The sequence below is a fragment of the Hirundo rustica genome, chromosome 3, assembly GCF_015227805.2.
Source record: "Hirundo rustica isolate bHirRus1 chromosome 3, bHirRus1.pri.v3, whole genome shotgun sequence".
Taxonomy (NCBI): domain Eukaryota; kingdom Metazoa; phylum Chordata; class Aves; order Passeriformes; family Hirundinidae; genus Hirundo; species Hirundo rustica.
Window position 1 is genome coordinate 48400753 of NC_053452.1, and position 23378 is coordinate 48424130.

The following is a 23378-nucleotide window of genomic DNA, read 5'->3' on the forward strand; positions in this document are numbered from 1 at the left end:
TCCTCTTTCTATGCCCTGCCCCTGTGAGATACCACAACCTCTGTGAAGCCAGGAGACCTTGTTCACAGCCAAGGAACAGTGCATGCTCCTTCAGTCTGAAGGGTGAAGATGTGGAGGTGTGTCAGCAGCAACCTAAATTTCAAGTTTTCATAAAAGGAAATGAAATAAAACGATGTGGAAAACCAGTGACTGAGCCCAGTCTACAGTGACCTCTCCTGCTTACAAGGCTGTTCTTCATACACCACCACGGTCAGCAGTGCAGTCTAGTCCTCACTGCTGCCAGCCAAGGAAAATTCTTCCACTCTCCAGAGAGCCACCAAGAATCCTCTTGCAGCTAGTAAAGTGCTTTCTCACATAGCTGGTGTTTGTAAAGAGGTCAAACTGACCATTACATCCTGAAGACAACGTCACATCATATGAACTAAACACAGCCACGCTAAAAAATCCCCAACGTAATTCTCCACCTTCTCTGGCCCCAGCTAGGGAGTTCTGGGTGGCCTTAGAAGCTTGGAAAGAAAACGTAAATGTGACGTCTCAGAAAAGGGCTTGTGAGTACAAATACGACGTGAAAGAAGGAAAAGCACAACTTCCTACTTTGGAAGGCTGCAGAAAGACTGAAAAGTCAAGGTATAGTTGGCATGAAGGCTTCCAAGTATAAATGTAACACAACTTACTAAACCTTATTCAGGAGTACAAATTATTTACATATTTTAATGAAATATAAGATGCAATGCAACATATTTTTAACCCTAGTTAGAGTTTTACTTTACCAGGTGATATTTAATGTTTCTATTCAATCTTAATCAAGTATTTGGATAATACACACAGAAGCAAGACGACTTCTTTCTTTCAAATACATCTGGTATCTATTTATGCACCTATGCCAACAGCACTGGCAGCAGATTGCTGTGGGGTGGGCACGTGCTGAGCACTGCTTCCCAAATCAGCATTGCCAACATAGACAAAGCCAAATGCTTTCCATCCTGTGCTGTTGTGGCACAGAGGCCCTCCAAGATGGGCTGCCAGGTGGGGTGGACTGTGCCAAACTGTGCAGAATGTTTGTCCTCTGGAAATGACAGCAAGCTGGACAAGTTTATTGGGACACCAGTGGCAGGCTGCAGAGTGACCGGTGGGCATCTTGGGGAGAAGCTCCACAAGATGGCAGAGCAGATCCAGCTAACCCTAGAAGGAGGGGTTTCTGTCCCCAAATGCCCCCCTGCACCAGCTGTGATAGCCCCTTCACTTCTGTGAGGCTTAGCCAGCTCAAAAAGCAACAGAAACCCAAACAGAATGCCTCCTCCACTGCATTCTGGTCCTCTACCAGAAGAGTGAACAGCATGGGGCTTGCTCACATTAATGCTACCGCAGTACTCCAGCTGCACAGGGTGATACAAGCCACAGTGATGACCTCAGGCACTACATTAACTCCTTTTACAGCCTCCCTTGGGCATCCACCCCCTACTGTCTGGGGTCCTCCATGGACTCCAAGCAGATGTCCGCTTCACCATGGGCCTCCATGGGCTGCAGGGTGACATCTGTCTCACTGTGGTCTGCACCAGCGGAATCTCAGCTCTGCTGTAAGCCCTCCTCCCCCTCCTTCTGCACTGACCTTGGTGTCTGCAGAGCTGTTCCTCTCATACAGTGTCACTCCTCCCTTCTCCAGCTGCAATTGCTCCTGTGCAGCAACTTCTTTCCCTTCTTAAACAGATTATCCCTGAGGCTGAAGATCATCATCATCATCACTGAAGAACTCACTCTCCCCAGAAGCCTCTGGCAGCTTCTCACAGAAGCCACCCCTGTAGCCCGTCTGCCCCCCAGTCCCCCACCACTGCTACCAAAAGCTTGCCATGCAAACTCAGTACATTTTTTGTAGCAAAAAATTCTGGGATTTCTTTGAACTGACTTTCCAATTTTTTCTGGCAAAATCCATGTTTTTACTTTCCTGCCCCCCCCTTCCCCCCCCCCCCCATAAGTAAATAGGTTGCCAAGTTTAGTTCCTGCTTTATTTTGCCTGGGCTAATTTGCCTGGACTCTTTTGCCTAGGCCAACTTGCCTGACTTTTCAGCCAACCTTGTATTAAGCTCTTCTTTCTGGCATTCTAACAAGGGAAGCAGCAGCTAACAAAAGAGCATCTTCTGCTAACCATCTACATTTTCATTAAGTGTAGACAGAAGTTATTAATTTATATACAAATTGGCATTGACATAGCAAAAAATGATGAGCTATGCCCACAATGCTACCATTTAGATGTGACAAACATGAAAGACATTTGCACACCACTATTTTCTAACTTAAAATGATGCACAACATCAAGAAAATACTTGGTTGGATAGATGTATTTCTCTCTTTTCTATTATCAGAAATCATGTTAGTAATTTGTCAAAGATAAGTTTTACCAGTAAGAATGGATTCACTTCATAGTTGTAAGCAGACACTTTACCATATCTTCCTTTTCCATTGCTTTTGTATTTTTTACCTCAAACCATCTTAGTATGGGAAATGCATAAAAAAATAGGAAGAAATTGCCAAAAAAAGGGTGAGTGGCTGCCAGCTGGAAGCAGTGTGTAAGCCCTAAATAACCATCCTGTTACAGAGGGCACAGATCCAGGGAAGACCAAAAATGAAGCTCATTCTACTGTAATCAAGAATGACTCCCACTGGCAACTAATAACAGGGAGACAGTACATCTGCTAATTGTGTTTACTAACACTTCTTCAAAAAAGAACCTGGAAAATTTGTCTGCTGGGATGACTAGTTTTAATAAGATCAGTTAGGGATGGTATATACTCAATTCTGCAAATGCCAAGCAGGAAATACCCACCACCTCAAGGACTTTTCAAGCCCCCCTAATGGAGGGCACAGGGACTCTAGCACATTGATACCTCTGAGAAAAGCAGCAAGTCATAGAATGGTTTGGGCTGGAAGGGACCTTATGATCACCTAGTTCCAAACCCCCTGGCAAGGCAGGGAAACCCTCCGCTAGGTCATGTGCATCAAAGCCCTACCCAGTCTGGTCTCCCCAACATTTCCAGGGATGGGGCATTTGCAACTTCTGTGGCAACCTGTTCCAACAACCACAGTAAAGAATTTCTTCCTAATCTCTAAACATACCATCTTTCAGTTTAAAGCCATTGCCCCTTTTCCTGTCACTACATTCTGTTTTGAAAAAGTCCCTCTCCGGCTTTCTTGCAGGCCCCCTTCAGGTACTGGAAGGCTGCTCTAAAAGTCTCCCCTTCGCCAGGCTGAACAATCCCAATGCTCTCAGCCTGTTTTCCTGGAGAGGTGTGCTCCAGCCCTCTGGTCATCTCCGAGGACATCCTCTGAACTTGCTTCAACAGATCCATGTCCTCCTTATATTGAGGGCCCCAGAGCTCCAGGCGGAGTCATAAAAGAAAAAGTCATAGAGGGTGGAGTCTCACATCCCTTGACCCACTGGCCACACTGCTTTTGTTGCAACGCAGGATTACTATTGGCTTTCTGGGCTGTAGGTGCACATTTCCAGCTCATGTCTAGCCTCTGATCTACCAGCACCCCCAAATCCTGCCCCCCAAGGCTGCTCTCCATCTGTTCAACCTCCAGCCTGTACTGATACAGAGGTGCTGTCTTGACTCAGGTGCAGGAACTTGTACTTGGCCTTGTTGAACTCCATGAAGTTCACAAGGGCCCACTTCCTGAGCTTATCCAGGTGCCTCTGGATAACATGCTTTCTCTCCTGCATGTCAACCACACCAGACAGCTTGGTGTCATCGGCAAACTTGCTGAGGATACACTTTGATCCCACTGTCAGTGACACCAACGAAGACGTCAAACGGTGCCAGTCCCAATACTGACCCCAAGGAATACCATTTGCCACTGGTCTCTGCTTGGACACTGAGCCACTGACTGCAATTCTGAGCGTGATTATCCAGCCAATTCCTTAACAACCAACTAATTCATCCATCAAATCCATATCTCTCCAGTTTAGAGACAAGGATGTTGTGTGGGACAGAGATAAATACTTTGCACAAGTCAAGAGATACATCCAGCAATTTGTGCTCACAAAAGATAGTTCTAGAGCACAGACAAAGTTAATTTCAGACAGGCAACAGCCTCAGCTTGGAGCCGGCTGTGAGGCTGAAGTCAGTGGTCTAAAAGTGGACAGAGATGCCACTGGTGGATGAGGGTGGTCTCACCACACCTGGCAATGCAGGGCAGCCTCGGCTGCTCCTGTCCCAGCAAGAAAGGCTGCTACAGAAGACTCAGGTTGTTGAGAATTTTGTATTCAAGAATTGGTATTTTAGCCCAACCTTTCCTAAAGGAGAAGTAAGTTTATCTATAGCAGGTTACCATTTGTCCAATCTGTTAAAAAAAATTCATATCCACTCTAACTCATAGCAATGCTTTACTACTCTTACTGTCAGGAAACCTTTATGAGGATCTGATACAAAACCACCCCAATGTCATTCAGAAAACTGCTTTATCTTGATCTCGATGAACTCAAGGAGGAGCAGGATGTCTGCTTCACAGCACATTTTTATTCACCTGAGGATTTATATTTCCCTACAAATCATTTGTAAGACCATCTTCTGGACTCTTTTCAATTTTTCAGAAGTCTTAAAATAGAACAATTTTTAACTTAGGCTTTTTCAGTAAAACCAGAAAGGCCAGTGTCTTAATAAATTCTCATTGAACAAGGTAGTCATTAAGGGAATTAAGGAATCATTCATTTCACACCTCTGGCTCCTGGAACCCAGCATCTTTTGTTTACCTTGAAATGCTGTATCCCAGGAACCATTTGTGCTAAAACATTTTTTAAAAAATAAATTGGAGGAGATACACAGGAAACCATCATGTGACACTGTGGATTATCACCTCTCTAATACATCACTCTTTTAATGTTAAAAGCATCAATGTTCAGCCAAGTTTATTGTAATACTAAGATTCTGTGACCTGTATGAACAGCAAGTCCTGCTCACAACTGAGCAGTAATATGCATAACCAGATTACTCGGAATGAAAAACCATGTAATGAGAAAAAACACAGGACATCACAGAATCATAGAATGGTTTGGACTGGAAGGGAAGTTAAAGAGGGCTAGTTCCAACTACCCTGCCATAGGCAGGGACACCTTCCACTACAGAAGGTTGTTCACATACAGAAAAGGGCTCTCTAGAAAGAACGTAAGTCAGGAAAAACAGTCTTGAACTGAAGTGACAGTCAAAGACACTTTAGAAAAAATGGATAAAGTAAACAGAAGACTGACAGAACCTAGTTAGTATTAGACAACACCATAATGAAGAACACAATCAGGAACCGAAAGAACTAGCAACAGCAGAAAAACCTCTTTCTTGCAACAAGCCTTTCTTTAATCCAGTCACTAAAGATGTGTTAAACATCCTTTGTTTCCAGTACGGAAAAGAAAAAAAAAAAAAAACAAAAAGAAAGGGAAAAAAAAAGAAAATAAAAGGAAAAAAAAAGAGAAAGTAGGATGATTAAGGATGGGAAGCTAAAGACAGGAATAAAATAGCTGGTTTTCTTAGTGAAATGAGACACTGAGTAAGGCTGCACAGCGTCTGTGCTGAGACAATTCTAGAGAACAACAAAGAAGGTTTAACAGCGAAGTAGCAAATTTTTCAAGGAATATTAATGGGAGCAGATAAGAAATCTGACCTCAAGGAGATACAGAAGGACTCTTTAATGCTGAAAGACATTTGGCATTAAAATCATAGATCCTTACAACAGGACACTCTGGATGACAAGGATGTAACTGTATTTAAAAAGAAAAACCCAAATCACCAAAATAACAACAATAATAAAATAGAGATCATATATTTATAGAAGAGAGGTCTATCAAGGGCTATTAAACACAGATATGGCAGCAATGTCTGTTGGTAAGCTGAAGGGCCTAATGCAGAAAGTTCACACCCCCATATATGACATAATACCATTTGCACAGCTACCAAGGAATTTAAATGATTCAAAATATCGCATTTCCTACAATACAGAAAAGCCTATTTTAATAATGAGACATTTCTGTAGTTCACTTTTTTTCTCCCGTTTTCTTTCCCAGGTCAAATGTTCCCATTCCTTTAAAGCTGACTGGATACAAAGAAATTATACTCAGCAGATTTTAGCCCAAACCTCAAAAATGCTTATATTAACATAAACACATTTAAGTTCTATGAATACCTCAACAACTTGAACCTATCATTACACATTGTTTTTCACAGAGGTCCACAAAAATAGTTTAAACAATATGAAAGTTTAAAAGAGGTTTATTAGAACAAATGTCAGAGTTCTGTATACTAAATATATATTTGGAGAAAAGAAATCTATGAGCCAGAAGGAAATTAATTTTATAATCAATGAGCATTAGGTAGTATTGCTTTTAAACATCCCAACAGGACAGAGGCAAAACAAACAAAAGAGATAATTCAATTTTTTTTTTTTTTTTAATAGGACTTCACCTGGAAAGAACTGGTGAGGAAAATGCTTACTTTCTGCAGTATAAATCTTCAAAAATAAAAGAGTGAAGAGATGGAGAAGGAAAGATATGCCCCACAAATTGAAAAAAAAGTATTGCAGGCATCAGGAAAGAAATAATTTTTAAAAGTTATTAAACTTCTCCTAATCTGCAGATGTAGCAACATTTTCACTTAATAAGCACATGCTAGCTAATGCATGTTTTATTTCAACATACTTCTCAGTTATAGCTTATACTATCTGCTGTCATGAATTCTAGTGCTACAATTCCCTTCTGCTAAAGTTAAAGGGAAAGGAGTTGTATCCAACAGCTCCTGATATGTCCCTGAAATAATCCAGTCCCACATCAAGTACACTGTCTAGCAAAAAAGGAAAAGAAACCTGAAGCTGAACCTCTGAACTAACAAAAGAGAAAACATATGATTCATCATATGGCACACATTATAAATTTCTTTGGGTTTGAGCATTTTTTAAGTTAGATGGTAAATCTCAAAAAAATGTAGTATTGACTTTTAAGAAAAAAGTTCCTCATAGTACCAAGGTCTAAATATCTTTTACGTCCCCTTGACCTACCACACTTGCGGAGGCACTTCAAAACAAACTTGTTGAATGGTGAGAAAACAGCTAGAAGTTTGAGTCGTGGGCTAATTTTACCTTCTTATCAGTCTTCTGCCTGGTGTTGACTGACTTGGAAACTGTCCCTTCATCTGTCAGGGCTGAAATGCAAAAGGAGCTGCAGAGCTGAGAAGAAAAATCAAGCTGCTTCTGCATGTGGCTTCCCTGCTGCTACAACTGGAGATGGTTTCTGCTCTGCTGCCCCCGTCTAATTTCCCTAGTTAAAATCTTACCCTTGCTGAACAGTTCTAATGCTTTTCTGGAAAATTACTAAACCTTTGTATTATTTATAGCACTGCCATTCTGAATAGAAGACACAAAATGGAATATATTGATTCCACTTTTCAGTTTGACAAGACTATCACTGTACTGACAACACCAAGTCTTAAAAAGCTTCTAAAATTACAAGGTTCAGAGACATTAATAATGTTCCTATTTGCATTTTTTTTTTAATCTTCAGTCATCTGCTGAAGTTCTTTTCTTGGCCTATGAAAAACAAATCCATACTTCCCTCCCTACACAGAAACCCAGAATCTCTCAATGCCTTCATCTCAGGTGATATGGCTTCATAAAGTTCAGCAAGCACCAAGATCAGTACAAACTCATGAAGGTTAATAAATCTGTTAGGAAGACAAAAAAAAAGTGTAAAATATGCTTCTCCTCCCCCTTTTCTTTTTATCAAAGACATAATCTCTTTTATTAAATTCTGAAAAAAATTCTATTTTTTTTCCCTTCAGCCACTGATGAACACTTTTGTTTTCTTTTTTCCTTTCAAACCAAACAGCAAATTAATTTTGAAGAAAACAATAATCTCATTTAACAATCCATCTTCACCATGGAAAGTTTCCTACTTGCCACCAGTTAGTGGATTTTTCCCCAAGAAAAAGGAAATTACTCTTGACAAGCTCAGTTATGAATAGTGGCTGGCTTTGCTTGGATCAGAGTTCATAGGAAAAAGCTGTGTTCAAGGTAACCTGACTGGACTGTGTTTCAATAACTCACTAGTTACTTAAGCAGTAACCAGCTTTGCTGAAACAATGGCAGCCCGTTTGTATTCCAGAGTCTAGAACAACAAACAATCAGCTTAACACCTTTTGTTGGGGTTTTTGGACGGTTTGATTTTACGTAAAGCAATATATTTACAAGGGATAGAGGAGCTTTGAAAATTCTAGCATACAAGGAAAAAAGAAAAAAAAAAAAAAGGCAATGCTTGGAATAACAGCCAGAAAAAGTGAACACTGCTTTTAATTCAAAAGAGAATTTCACTACCTTGTTACACAAGGAACGTATTTTCTCAGCTGACACAGCAGGTCTACTGCTTATCCTGAAAGAGGGAGTTACCATTTCATTCGAGACATGCACCCACCATCCCTGTGATAACTCACAACCACGCAATATCATCAAACTGGTGAGGGACACGTATTTTTGAAAAAGGTACTTCAACTTCAAATAGCCATCTTAAGGCAAAACCTGAGAACACATTTGAAACAGCTGATGCCTGTTTCTTGGGGCTTTTTTTTTTTTCTTTTCTTTTCACATTTCTTTCTTTAAATAATGTTGAATTACAAGGAAGACAATAAAAAAATTATTTCCTGGCAGCAGTACCCTTCTTTACTTGACTGATCATTAATGAAAAAATGGCCAAATGCCCTGAACCTCAACTCAGTGACAACAAATACAGTTTTACAGTTCATCACACCCTGTTCCCTCACATTTTCTCCTGGCAACATTCTCTCACCAAGTTATGAAAAACTTCTTTTATTTTTCCTTTTGAATTTGATTAAAATCCACGACAAAAAGGCTGAAGGAATCAGCTTTCTGAAGGACTCCCTCTGGCCATCAGTAACCCTCATATGTCTGGGGTTATTTCTGTTGGGTTTACAGTTCATTAAGGTGCCAAGATGCCTTAGAATATGTGGTTTGAATCCATACTTGTTTCAGGGAACAGAAGCCATTAGTCCTTCCATTGCACTAAGCAGCAAAACTTGCCCACTCTTGACTGCAGCTGCTTATCTGTCCGGCAAAGAAGCCAATCCATCACCTCATTGTCTGAAGTCCCTCATCTTTTCATATCTCTTCTGTTAAAGAAGAGAAGGGAGGACACCTAAAATGAGTCTGAAGCCTCTGTACTAAAACTGTTACTCCAGTAGAAGCTATCAGTATGCTGAGAACCTCAGAACACAATCCACTCTTGCAAAGAAAGTCTTTAGGAAAAAGGAAACCAGGAGAGAGGCAAAGAGAGAGAGAGGCAAGGCAAAGAGAGAGAGGAAGCAACTGTGGCAATACCTTTTATGCCAAGAAGGAAAATTTGATTTCTGGAATATCTGACACCTGAAGAGCACTCCTGAGGGAAAACACAGCAGCCACTTGCCAGCCAGGGCCAAGGAACCAGAGAGAACATTACTATCCATCTGCCAACACAAATCTATGGCATTTGGTTATTTTTGGAGAAACACAAACACCCATCTCTCCATCACAGGAGCTTACCGAAGCAAACAAAGCAAGAACAGACAGCACCTGATTTTCAGGCAGACTATTGCCCAGTTCAGATCTATTCATTCTGTAATGAGACAGAAACAAAATCTAAATTTGCACCTCTGTCCTTCACCTTCACTGCTGTACTAAGGGTTCTTTCCCTGCTGGGTGGGCTGGCTGGGAAGAACCTGCCACCTCTCCTCAGTGGGACAAGCAGCCCAGCTGTGTCCCACAGGATATTGAGGCACCTCACGTGTGCCCTGGCTCCACAGACATGAGCCTTGGTGTCAACCAAAAAGGAGCAAGCACACGGTGCTCCAGCATGCCCTGGGGTCCCTGTGAGCTGGAACCAGGATAAGGCACAGGATTTTACTCTGCAGGGTATAATAAAACTTAAAAACTTCAGAAAAAGTAGAATAAATAAAGTCTTGAATATGTCTGGGCACTGATGTCCCTTTTTTTCCACAAAATGCCATCTCTGCTTCCATATGGTTTCAACATAAACTACTTCAGTCTTAAAAACACAGAATTCACAAGTAGGACCCAGCAATCCTGCAGTCAACAGGAGAGTCCACACCACCACCAAAAAATTACACGATAGGAAAATATTTTGTTGTCAACAAACACCTAAGGCTCAGGACAGCTTTGGATGCTTGCATAAAGACATGTCTATCCCTCAGCACGTCAGCCACGCACCACGGGTGGGCAGTTCTCCTAATTCTACCGCCCTGCACTCTCCTTGCCATCCACCACCTCAAAGCTTCAGCTTTGCTTTAGCTAGGAAGTTCTAGACATCAGGATCTCTGCTTACTTCACTTTGCTGGCAGCTCTGACAGCCAGAAAACTTAGGTATAAACCACAAAAAAGAAAGAGGAAGGAGAATGACAGACAAGGAGTAAAACGGGCTAATAAATTCAGTTTTATTTTCATGGGTTGTCAGTTCCTGCAGGTTTTGACACCTATGGAGTGAAGTGAGTATCTGACTGCTTGAAATTACATTATCATGCCACAGCCTGAACACATTCAATATGCTGGCAGTAAGAGGAGGGCTGTCTCTCTATGCCCTTACTCCGTCAGGAGAAGTAAAAGGTTCTGCAGTTTCCTTCCCCACCCTACTGCCAATAAAAGAGTTTTCATTTAAGGTGGTTAAAGCATAACACAACAAGGAAAAGAAAACAGGCCTACTCCTAGCAAGAAGTGAATTCAGGTTTTATAATATGGTTTTCTACGGACACCTATCATGATTTCATTAGACAAGTCTTCAAAAAAATTGTTAATTAAACTTTTTTAGATTCTGACTCCGACTCCTAAACACACATACATACACACACATATATATATTATTACATCTTATTTTTACGACAGCCTATTTCCTCATCAATGTTTCATCTCTCTTATTTATGCCATGTACAAACAGTAACTTTAAAAATAAATATTTTAAAATTTGCACTATAGAAATTGAAAAGATTTTTTTTTATGGATGATAAAACATTCCAGTTTTAAAATCCATTGTATTCCAACTTAAGACAAACAAAATATCAATCAATAATTAGTTTTACTTGATGACTATTAAACCCTGCTTTTGGGTTCATGATGCCCAAAATGCTGGATTATGCACTGAAGATAACATTCATATCAAACACATTCTTTTGTTTTCATTCACCTGAAATAGTTATTTATCAGCTAATTATCATTAAGTCATCCCTTACTGGGAATTATGTGTTATCTGCTTAGATACCTCTTCCTGTTAATTTCACATTAACAAAGTACATGAGAACTGAAAATGCAAATACTCATCTTGAGGCTTACAAAAATTATCAAACACTTGAAATTCACCCATACTGAAACATCAGAACAAAGAAACGTCACATTTCTGAAAAGCACGCACAGAAAGCAATGTTTTATCCCACTATTTAAAGGATTTTTACATCTTCTCTTCTGGTATCCTTACTATTATAGTGCACAATGTAAAATTATGGATGCAGTTCATACTTTAAATGCATTTGTATCTTAGCTTTTAACGATAAATTTGAGAATAGTCATGACAGTGTTAACAGTTAATAGCTTCAGCATCAGTTTGGAACTTGGAAAAATTAATTTGATTGGCAGAGATGTAAGACAACAAAGTCTTAGCCACTATGGCATATACCCAAGAACACTCAACTATTTTAAAGTCAAGAAACAACACATTCAGCTGGAGATGTCTGTAACTGTAACTACCTTATATAAATCACCTAGTAGTAGAATTCACTTGTAAGCATGTAATTATAAAGTTCACTTTCGAGTCACCCAGAGGAGAAACCAATTTCAGAAAATCAACACTGGGTATGATGAACATTTACCAAACACACAGGACCTTTTTCTGGGTACCCCTGAGGTTTTAGATTTGTACTGATAGGATATTTTCTGATGAAGGGGTTTGCTTTGGTAATTAACGGCCCTTGAGGGCCATGTAGTTGCACTTTTAAATACAGAGTAGAATATTTCAGTTGGAAGGGACCTACAAGGATCATCCAGTCCAACTGTCTGACCTCTTCAGGACGGACAGAAAGTTTATAGTGTGTTGTTAAGGGCGTTGTACAAATTGCTCTTAAACGTTGACGTGCCCTGGGCATCGACCACCTCTCTAAGATGCCTGTTCTAGTGCTTGACCACTCCCTCTGGAAAGAAATGTTTCCTTAAATATTTCCTTTCTGAATACATCTAAACTTGCTCACAACAATGACCAGCAAGGACTTCCACAGCCTAATTACATGCTGTCCAAACCATCGCATCTTTCTATTTCTTTACTGGATCCGGCAACTACCCATTCTAACTGTAAATTTCTATTAGTCTTACATTAAAACAGCTCAAAACAATCATCCATGAGGCCACTTTTTCATGCCTCCCAAAAATCTGTCTTCCCATATTCTTTACCTTGTTTACTTCTTCCTAATTTAAAGAGCCCTAATCTTTGTCATTCCTCATATGGAAATTATTTCATCATTTCATCCTTCTATCCATTTGTGAGTGTTTTTCAATTCTTTCAATCCCATTTTGGGAATGGGGGGTGTCCTGGTTTAGGGAAAATTTGGGAGGGAATACCCTAGGACAGGAGGTCACAAATGTCAAATGAAAGTAGTCAAGGGCAGACACACTGGAGATTTATAGACAATGAAGTTCTCTGTATTGCTCTCTATTGCTTTGGTTTGCCTTTTTTGACTGCTACTGAGAACCAAGCAGATACTATGGTAGAACCACCCAACACACACAGAAGATCTCACTCCTAATCCTGCCAAAGGCTTGTCAGAACCCATCAATTTCTAAGTGAAATAAGGATTATCCCCCCCCAGACTTTTCCCGCCTTCACTGAAGGTAAGGCTGGCTTTTGTCCCTGGGCAGCACAAGAACGCTCTTTTCTGTTCTTGTCCAATGATCCAAAAATACATCTCCTGAAAATGTAACATAGACATACCCTCTTCTCTTACACCGTTTACATGGCCTTAAAAGCTGGCATCAATATATTAGAATCTTTGTTCTGTGGTTGGGATTTTCCACTCTAAAAACAGGATCTTCCTATAGAGAATGTGCAATTGACTCAGACTACTATTTCCCCAAGCTACCACGACACATAAAACCCAAAAAAACAACACAAGAGAGAATATCAAGAGCTGTCCTGTATTCATGCTAAGAAAGGCACAAATAAAAAACTTGACAAAATCACTATAAAAATGAAGATTCATAATTTTAAACTTAATACAGCAAGGTCCTTTAATAAAATATCTTAAGTTCTTACATATATAAATGTCTTAAAAAGCACTACTAAAACACAGTATCTGGGAAGATCCTGTAATAATGTTACATTTAAATAAGATTGTGGTTACTTAGTGCTTGGACCTCTTCTGCTACTTGGTTTCTGCTTTCCTGTTCAGTTCCTTAAAATCTGCAGCCGCCAGAAATTTTCAGACTGCTACAACACTGCAAGAAAAAAAACCCCTCAATTTTTTTACATTCTGAAGCAGTATATTGTTGTTATCCCGTATCCTGTCTCTAGAAAAAGGAGAATGGCAATACAGAATGATATCATTAAAATAAAAAGAATGGTATCAATCTTACATTTTCTATGAATATAAGCATATATTATGAATTACCTGGAAGTTTTTAGTGTTGCAATCTTAACCAATGCTATATTGTGCATTTACTATGTGCAATTGACTCAAACTATTGAATGAAAACAGATTAGGAAGGCACATTTTCTTGCTTTTGTATAAATGCATAATGCTGCAATGTTTGGAATGCAAACTCCACAGAGGAACATTAAAAAAACTATTGGTCTATAAATTAAAGTCACTGAAAAGTAAATGTCAGCTATGAAAACACTTCCTTTAATATTATGTTTTATAAGTTGTTCCTTCAGTCCCTCCTCCAGCTGAATTATCGTTAACTTTGTGGTTCAATAAATTATTAATACAAAATGGGAGAATCTAAGGGGGAAAATGGTGCTTTAGAGCACACACAATAGATGAAGAGCTGCAAAAACGGGCCAGAAATTCTGCTGTGAGGAGGTAATGCAGCAAAAGGGAACAGCTGGAGACTATTAAAAGCACTCATTAGAGGGAAGAAGCAGCAAACTGTTCTAATTGGGTCAGCTGACAGGTGGCTGTGCTTCAGCAGTGCTCTCCCGGCAGCCCCGTCCCAGCCGCAGGGATTGGCGCTACTGTGTGATCCCCAAACCAGACCTACAGCCGCAAAGCTGCCCTGCAGCACGTCCAGCGAGCGATGCAAACCACCTCAGCACCAGTGCACAACGCTGCAGTACAATGACTACTGTGAGCACCGGGTATGTCCGGGAACACAGAGCCCACAAAATGTCTGGCCTCTTAACTACAGCTCGCAACACAGTAGGTGAAAAATGTTCTTTTTAATTTAAATATTTAACTCCCCAATATCGGGCATGCACTGCACAAAGGCAAATAATTTTAACCTCTGCATGCCTCAGATTTCCAGTCTAAATGATGTTAATCAAGTTATCAGAGTCTCCCCGAAATTTCCCAGGTTTGATCAGCAGACACTTGCAGCCCCTCTTGAGAGGTCCTCAACAGGACAAGAAGAGTCATGAACCTCTGCTCCCTCACTGCACCACATCTATGGGCAGACAACTCTCTCAGCCTTTTTTTTAATAGAGAAACACACACTCATGACAGTGACCATCAGAAGATGAAGACATGGGCTCTATACCATGGTCTCTCCTAGAGACCACATCTCTGGCAAGTGAAAAGTTTCAAGAAACTTATCTGAAGTCCTGAAGGAGAAAGCTCAATGATGACAACTACTGATGAAAATTCATAATGTAATTACCCATGGTATTATGCAGATAAACACAGGAAATAAGACAGCCAGCTGTAGTCCGAAAACCAGTGTAGTTGGTAAAAGAATATTTTTCATTGTAAATAGAAATTTGAGGATATAAACAATAAAACTAGTTAAATATATTTAGTGACTATTCTTGTATTAATGGATACCATGGAAAACATAAAACAAAATTCTCAAGATTCAGGACTAAAAAAAAATGTTCTATGGACTTTAGCCATTCCGCTTTTTCTACTACTTTGAAATTTATGAAATAACCTAAACAACATTAGTTTAAGTATTTAGCCATAAAAGCTAATATTGCAAAAGGAATGTTTTGTCCCCTATTAAAAGAAATTTGATGTTTCCTGAGAAAGTTCCCTGAGATCATTTGAATTTTACTTCCCTCCTTTGCAGTAATCCTAATACACTTTTAACAATTATTTTAACATTTCATTTAAAAGACAAAAGGACAGATGCTCCCTTATGGGATCTCTTGCGTGAGTAATGTTTAACATAAATGAGGCTGAATATTGTTAGAATACTTTTCATTTTTGCTGAGAAAAGCATATTTATTTTCAGAGATGAAGTTGAAAAACTATGCAGAGCTACCCAGAGATGCTGTGCAAATGTAATTGCTATTTATAAAGAAAATCAGAAATATCCTATAGGAAGGTGACAAGTTCTTATCTCACGGAATGATTTTTTTAAATACAATAATTCTCACTTCTGTAATATTAGCTTAGAAATCTTTTACTTGGGTGAGCTAGGAGTCATGGTATTCATGAGCCTAAGAGAGTCAGAATCCCATGTAACCAGATTTCCTGCAATTCAGGCAACACATAGCCCATGCTGCTTCACACACTCATTCAGCCTTAATAGTCTTAGATCAAAGTTTTACCAAGTATTAAGAAAAGATGAAAACCTTATACATGCCTTTTTTATATTTGATGTCTCAAACTGAACCTGTAATAAATACTAGATAAATAAAATCAAGCCTTCTGGAAGGAACTATTTTAATATAAAGCCTTAAAATATTAATAGTAGTCCCTCTTCATCAGGGGTGCTTCCTGCCTTCTGCACTTTCAAGCCCTGAACTAAATCCCGTCTCATTCATCTTTTTCTTTTGCTGGGTACCTGCAGCACTCACACCTGCACTGGTAAGGGTTTGCTAGCTTTATTGAAGCATATTTATTCTAAGAACTCTAGTTCAACTTGAAACACATTCACTGCAATGAATTTAAATTAACTTTTGTGAATTTATCTCATCTTACAGGACCATAATGTAGGGTTGACAGTCACATCAGTGTGCTTGAGACCTGATTCAAGGTGCTCACCATTAATTACCTCTCTGCCATACTCCACACTACCATGCTGCCGCTATTTATTTCGAGGAAGCTTGGAAGTGATTTCTTCAGGTGACTAACAATAACTCACTCCAGCAGTGGAAGTGCCAGGTCAGGGCAAGGAGTTGGTGGATCTGAGTAAAAAGTCTCACACTGCAGCCGCTGCCTCTGCTGTATCTGACTCATGAATAAAAGGCTTGTTTTCTATCCTGACTTTCAATTAAATTTTGGTAAGCACAAACATTTACCAAAATGTTTAGAACAATTTATCTGACTCCTGAATGAATGCTCATGTTTCCTGGAACAAAGTCAAAGCCTGGAGCTCTATTCAAAGAAAATTTCAAATGATCAGTGAAGGATGGAAATTTCTGTCTTTGCAATGTCAGCAGTTCAGATTTTCTATGTTAAAAAACCAGCATGCAAGGTACTACAAAACTTCAAGATTGTGGTTTTTTTCAACTCTCTTTTTTTTCTTAGGGATCAGAATTGAGGGCAGGGAATGCTTCCATCAAGGGTATCATAACCTGGAGTTCATCAGACACAAAACCTGATCTTAAAATGCTTTTCCTCCCTTAAGAGCCTGCTTTCTAGAGCAGCTGAGCTCCCACATCTCCCCACTGCAGCTTGAGGGAATATGGATGCTGCCCTCAGCTTTTCAAGGGAGATGGCCAGTGTTGGCAGCTACTGATGAAGTTGTCAGGATGGCCTGGAAAGGTTCCCAGTTGCCCACACCACCTTCCAAGAGATAGGAAGCCAAGAACGTCATGGTTGATAAAAACACAATTAGCCTCTAAGGCCCAATTTCCAGATACATATCTTTTGCCTGCAAACTCATATCTTCTGGTAAAAGAGAAAAATAGTATTTACAGCTTCTCCAGTCCATTTTGTAAGCCTGTAACTGCTACCAACACTGGGCTTCTCAAGTACTCCAGCAGAGAACTCAGTGTCATGGATCAGTTAGCAGTTACATGTTTTCCTGGCTGTTGATCTGAGGCATTATAGTAGAAGAAAAGTAAAAGCTCATGTCCTCCCACTGCTTTCATGTATCTGCTCATGGTCAGGCACACCACATCCCAAATAACTTAGGTTCAATATTGTGATCAATGTTGAAACTATTTAATATACCAAATCTAAGTTTATCCTTAAATAGTCCCCCATAAAGAAAGAGTCGTGTTTCATGGGGAGTTTTGCATTTCAAAGAATATTACAGAAAAACTGCAAAAGTTATGAGACCTGCAATGAGGCCACCCATCAGTCCTGTGCTAAAGTGGCATACTGGCTCAAGCCCAGAGGTAAAACCAGCTGCTTACTTTCTTCACAGCTAGATCTGGCAACCAATTTTGCGGATTTCTGAAGCTATGATTCCAAAATCCCCAATACCTGAATTTTAAGAAATATGCCAGCTGATCTTCTTGCACCACTGAGGAAAAGATTAAAATGCAAGCATGAAATATACGATGTGGTTGCATAGCTCAAGCATTAGAAATGCTGAACATTCAGAATGAGCAGCTTTCATGAAAATTAATTTCACTGGCAAGTGGCCTATATGTTACTGTCACTCTCTTTTGAGCAGTGCAAATGACTGCTAAAGTCTGCCAAGGAGGGACAGAATACGGGTTCCAAAAATGTTTCCAGGATTCTAACACTGACTTATCAATAGAGAAAATCAAAATGAAAACGCAAAAATAGTTTTTATTAAGGATGCTAATGGTACCTCAGATCAACAAACTGCCTTTTGAACAAAATGATTACTGATCTCAGTGAGACATTTTTTTCATTATAGCCTTTGTACTGATCTGTGTATGCATAGATACCTGCATATGCATATAAATAACTAATTTCTTAAAGAACGTATCAATGCCAATGAAAATGCAAGGTAATTTCTATTAGTTTTTAAACCAAGACAACATGAATTTGATCTATTGTTTCAGTTCTCCTTGAAGTAAAATTTCACTCTCTCTCTATATATATCATGTCTTAAGCTGCACAGTCAGTACTGAAATAATACCAGGTTTTACAGTCAGTCATGCCAATCACAGCACTTCAAATGAGAAGTACTTACTCAAAGTAAAGTACAGACTCTACCACTCAAAAAGAAAATGTAGTAGCGTTATAAAGTTGCAATAAAAGCCCCCACCCGTCACTCATTTCCTCAACCCTCCTCCCCCATTCAGAGATGATGAAGCAGAAGTCCATGCACACACAACATGCAAAACCTTCCAGCTCTGCACACCAGGAGGTCAAGATCCATTCAGCCAACACAGGGACCTCTTTGGGATATCTAGGCACATAGCAAAAGTGTGCCTTCACAGTTTATACCTGTAGAGGAGATGTATTTAAATTTAAGGCTATTAGACAGTTAGGCAGATACCTCCCCCTTCAATTACTCCTAACGTACAAGCTTGTCTGTTCACAGGGCTCCACACTGCCAAACAACAGAAGACAAAAGAAAACAAAACAGCTCTGTAACATGGAAAAAACTCCAGCCATCCTTGCATTCATCTAACTTCAGCTAGGGAAAGGTATGCCATGGCAGCTGTTCAGAGCTATGTTCTCTATGGCTCATCTCTGTTGCCTCTTCAAAACTTCACAAGAACATCCTCTTTCTCCTCCAAAAGCCACTGGCATATCTTGTTTTGACATTATGTCCGGCCTGCAACATCTCACAGCAGACCATAGAGCTGTCTTGTCACTGCTGTTTCACTGAACTCTCTGCAGGTGCAAGTATGCCTGAAGGCTGAGTCCAATCAAACGATCTCCATTAGAGAGAGGGCAAGAAGTAATTCCACCATTTTGCATTTTCTGAGGGGTGTCTGTGTCCATGCAAAGAGATCAATATAAACCAAACTAGCCACTTCCCTAGCTTCTGTGTTTCCTATTTAGCATTCATTCAACACCTGCTTCCATGGTGTTGCAACAAAAGCTGGCAGGTGTTACAACAGTTCAGCAGTTGTACAAATTTAAAACTTATTATGAATAGCTTATTCAGCATTATTGCCATCATCTTAACCCAAAAAAGACAAAAGGCAACAAAACCCAAGCAAGAACTGAAATTAGAGCCCTGGTATAAAGAACATTACAAACAACTTAGCAGCAACACCATTAGAAACTTGAGCTCCCCAAATTGCTCTGTTTCTCAATTTTCCTCTGAGGCTGCAGACTTAGAGACGTAGTCTGAACCTAAAAATCTGTCTAAATATTCACGGTGATAAGTATAGGCAGAATTAGTATATTACTATGCAGCGCAAATCCAGAACAGTGAAAGGACCATAATTCAACGGTGGATATCTGGAACTTACTGTCAGCTTATTCAAGATCAAACGGAATTCATTGGCAACAATCTACACAGTAAAGCTGAGCAAACTAAGGACCAGGCAAGAAAAGACAGAGGAAAAACACAACATGAAGGATGCCTCCGTCTCCCACTTTTCATGCATCCAGTTTGAGTAACAGCAGTACATAACAATGACGGGAAATTGGTAATCAAATCCTTTTATTTAAACCCACCAGGTATCTTTCCTCCTGCCTCATGTTGGGGGTACGGATCATGTGATTCTGTTCTCCTCTCCAGTCTCCAAAACGTCGAAAAAAATAATTGGATAGGAATCGGTTGACAGGATCTCTAATAATATTGATGTACACAGGCTGGTCTCCTCCAAACCTGGTGGGAAGAAAAATGGGTGAATCTCATCACAGGGTTCCACATAGATATGTATCTATTACCTCTCATCTGAATGCTTTCAAATCACTTCCTACAGAAATTCAGAGCTTTTACGAGGTGAGGATTGAAACTGAGAATCTTAAAAGTAGTTTTTAAACCTTTGGAAATGCATGTAAGATCTCTTTAGGGTGAACAGTAAATACGGAATCACATTAAATTATATGCATACTAAAAACATTTCAATTGAAAAACATTTTTTACACTGTATCAACAGTTTTGCTTCTTGAGTTCTCTCCTTGCTGTTTTCAGATGAAGAACCTTCTGCAGATGAATCAGAGAATGTGCATTTCTTCTTCACAACACACTTCCTCTCTGGGCAGTCATGTCAGAACAGGCACCACCCAACACTAAGTGCTGTAAGGCAGCCTTGGATCACCTTCGCCTGTACAGTAAATGTAGTAATGTGCAAAGGATTTTCAGCTTACTTTGAAAGCTTTTTTCCAAAAGCTTCCTCTGGATGAACTGACAGATATGCATGGTATTTCCAACTTTTTATTTGCTGGAACTTGTGCAGAACCTCATCCCTCCACCCCCAGCCTGCACTACCGGCTGGATATGAAGTTATTTCATGGTTATGCAATACCTTATTCCTGTACTGCACTTCATGAACTTTATTTTTAAAGTTGATATGAAAATTCTTGCTTCAAAAAAGATATTAGGTATCAGTCTCAAGTAATATGCAAGTCAAAGGAAAGGGTAACACCAGCTATGACCGGGCTTGCACATAAGCAAAATGTAGCATAGGTATCTACAATTTAGAGGTGAGAAGATAAACCAGAGCAACTTCACAACCTTGACTTTACCCTCTTGTACGTCTCCTCCTGGTGCTAAGTGACAAACATCTTCAGTTAATAGCTTGGACACCAAAAGAGGCAAGGAACAAAAAGAAGCTTGGGAAGGTTTGTGACTACACTGTACTTTCAGAATGTTAAAATACTGACTGCATACTTTAGATCAACACACAACATCAGGAGAGCAGGTCTAACTGGAAGAAGGAAGGGGAAGCTGCTTACACTGTTCCATGGTCAAAATTAAAAAAAATGCACATTCATGGAACAGACTTATAGCCTACAAATTCTATGAGACAAAGAATAAAATAAAACCTTCCTGGACTGAGAGGTTTGTAGGATAAATTCAGCTTGGGAACTTTCCTCATTTTAGAACATGGATTATGCTTCTCCCTTCTGTTCCCCCAATTTAGGTGAACAATTCCCACTTAAGCACTAGCTTATGCTTTATTTTTGGAAGCTTGAGGACATAGCCATATTTAAGTATTTAAATGCTATTCTGATGACTTTTTAAGTCACAATTTACATAATTTCTTCTAAAATGTAACATACTAGATTAAAACAGAAAACTGAACACACCCTTTAAATTAAGAAAACCCTCTCAAGTTTCTCCTCATCTTTTGAGGCAATGAATAATGAACTTTGTATAATAAAAGATCAGGGGTTCTCATAAATATTAAACAGGCAGCAAAATTGTTTAAAATTATGAATCCTAGTACAGACAAAAGAAAAATCTCATAGAGTTTAAACCTGATTTTTATTCTGCATGATTCCCCAGACTCCTAAATACAGTCTGCAAAGGCTTTTCTCATGAGTAACTATGCCTATCAGTAATCTCATTGACCTCAGTGTTGCAGGATCATTGCCATAATTTGAAATTGCACAGACAGCATAAAATTTTACAACAATCCAATTAAAAAGGCATATGCTCCTTGCTTCCTGATTAGTGCACAACCCACTTTGGACATGGATGTACAAGTGAAGTATGTGAATTTAGTACCTTGAATTATTCTCTAAGCTTATCTTTGCTGCTTTTTATACAGAAATAAAACCTACATTAAAAAAAAAAAAAAAAGAAAGAAAAAAAAAGAAAAGAAAAAAGGCATTCCACAGGACAATGTAGGCATAAAACTTTGACAATATTTACTCAAATAGAAAGCTTTGAGTGGATGCCTTGGCCTGGTAGTTTTGAAAACTAACTTTCCAGTGAAATAGCTGGAAAGAATAGATTGCATCTAAATTACTGCACACATTATCCTCCTGCTGCTTGATGCAGATAGCAATAATCAAAAGACAGAGGTGGAGGAGAGCAAAGAAAAGGGGAAGCAGTAGAGACAGTAACAAGTGATGGCAGCAGCAACCTGTCTTAAGATAAAGAAAAAAATTATCATAACATTCATAGAAGCAAGAGAGCAGGGACGTCCCGCCCCAGGTTTTATAGAGGATGTTAAACCTAAATGATCATCAGAAGAGTGAAAAATGAAAACCAGACAGCTCATAGTTGTCTTGATAGGAATTTTCAATACATATTGTCTTTTCTGAAGTAAAAGGAAGAGTGAGACTGCATAACCAACCCACCATATTCCCAGAGCCCATCCTTTTTGCTGCTAAGAACTGTAAATTCAGTACCAAAAGCCCTGAGAAAAGAGGCTCACACAAGCTCATTCATCCCAGGAGGACAGCTGAGACAGGAGGTCTCTCTTTCACAAATGCTATAGAGGAACTTCCATTTCCAAAACAGAGATTGTGCATGCTCCCCATCTCCCCAGATACAGGACAGCTGAAATTTCTGATCTTCTGCACAATGTAACTAGCTGCCATACGCCCAGATGTGGGTTGCTCCACCAGGCAACAAGCAAGGAATTATTAGAAAAATCAAGTCTGTTCTGGTCCTTATTCAAATGTGCATTTTTAAAAAATGTAGTTTATAAACTTGGAATTCCAACCATTTGTTTCTATGGACTGTACTCAGAGTCTTTTATGGAAGCTAAGCAGCACCCACATAGCATAAAAAATCCTAATGGTTAAAAAAAAAATCAATTACCTTAAGTTATTTAGAGAAGAAAAGGGCAAATCAATGCTCCATTTGTTCAAGTATGTTCTGTATATTTTTAGATACCTATCAATCACAACATATTAAATGCTCTCCCGAGTGAAACTTTTCCGATTAACAACACCCACATGAAAGTGCTCTTGCAAAAAAAATTGATACGTGCTCTCATTGTACATCACATCACCTTATCTGCACTCAAACACCTACTGTGAAGGATTCAAAATGGAACACAATCATATTTTCTAGGCCTGAGTAGCAGACTTACCTTCTCTGAGTTGGATCATGATTGGATCTCGCATGATGAAGTTGCGCGAATATTCTCTTCTCCAGCAGCATATCAGTGCAACTGGGAAGAGCGTGTCAGGGTACCACCCCCCACAACACTCTTCCTGAACTTAGTGTCTCCTGATTTATTTTATTTATACTAGTAAAATCCATTAGCTTTAACTGATCTGTTGTTGCAAGTATATTTTTGGAGTCCTCATTAAAAAAAAACCAAACAACTATTTCAATCAATCATATTTAGCTTCATTAATAATATATTTCCCTATGTCTTTTTAAATAAAATGAAAATAAAAAAATAAAGCCCA

The 23378-nt window shown here is 39.3% G+C and overlaps 1 protein-coding gene across 1 annotated transcript in view; it reads right to left on the bottom strand.

Moving 5' to 3' along the window:
* Positions 1-23378, bottom strand: part of UST (uronyl 2-sulfotransferase) — a 154269-nt gene that overhangs the window by 38684 nt on the left and 92207 nt on the right. Inside the window, exon 5 of the mRNA XM_040060230.2 lies at positions 19734-19887. Within this exon, the coding sequence (XP_039916164.1) occupies positions 19734-19887 (154 nt within the window). The remainder of the gene's footprint in view (positions 1-19733; positions 19888-23378) is intronic.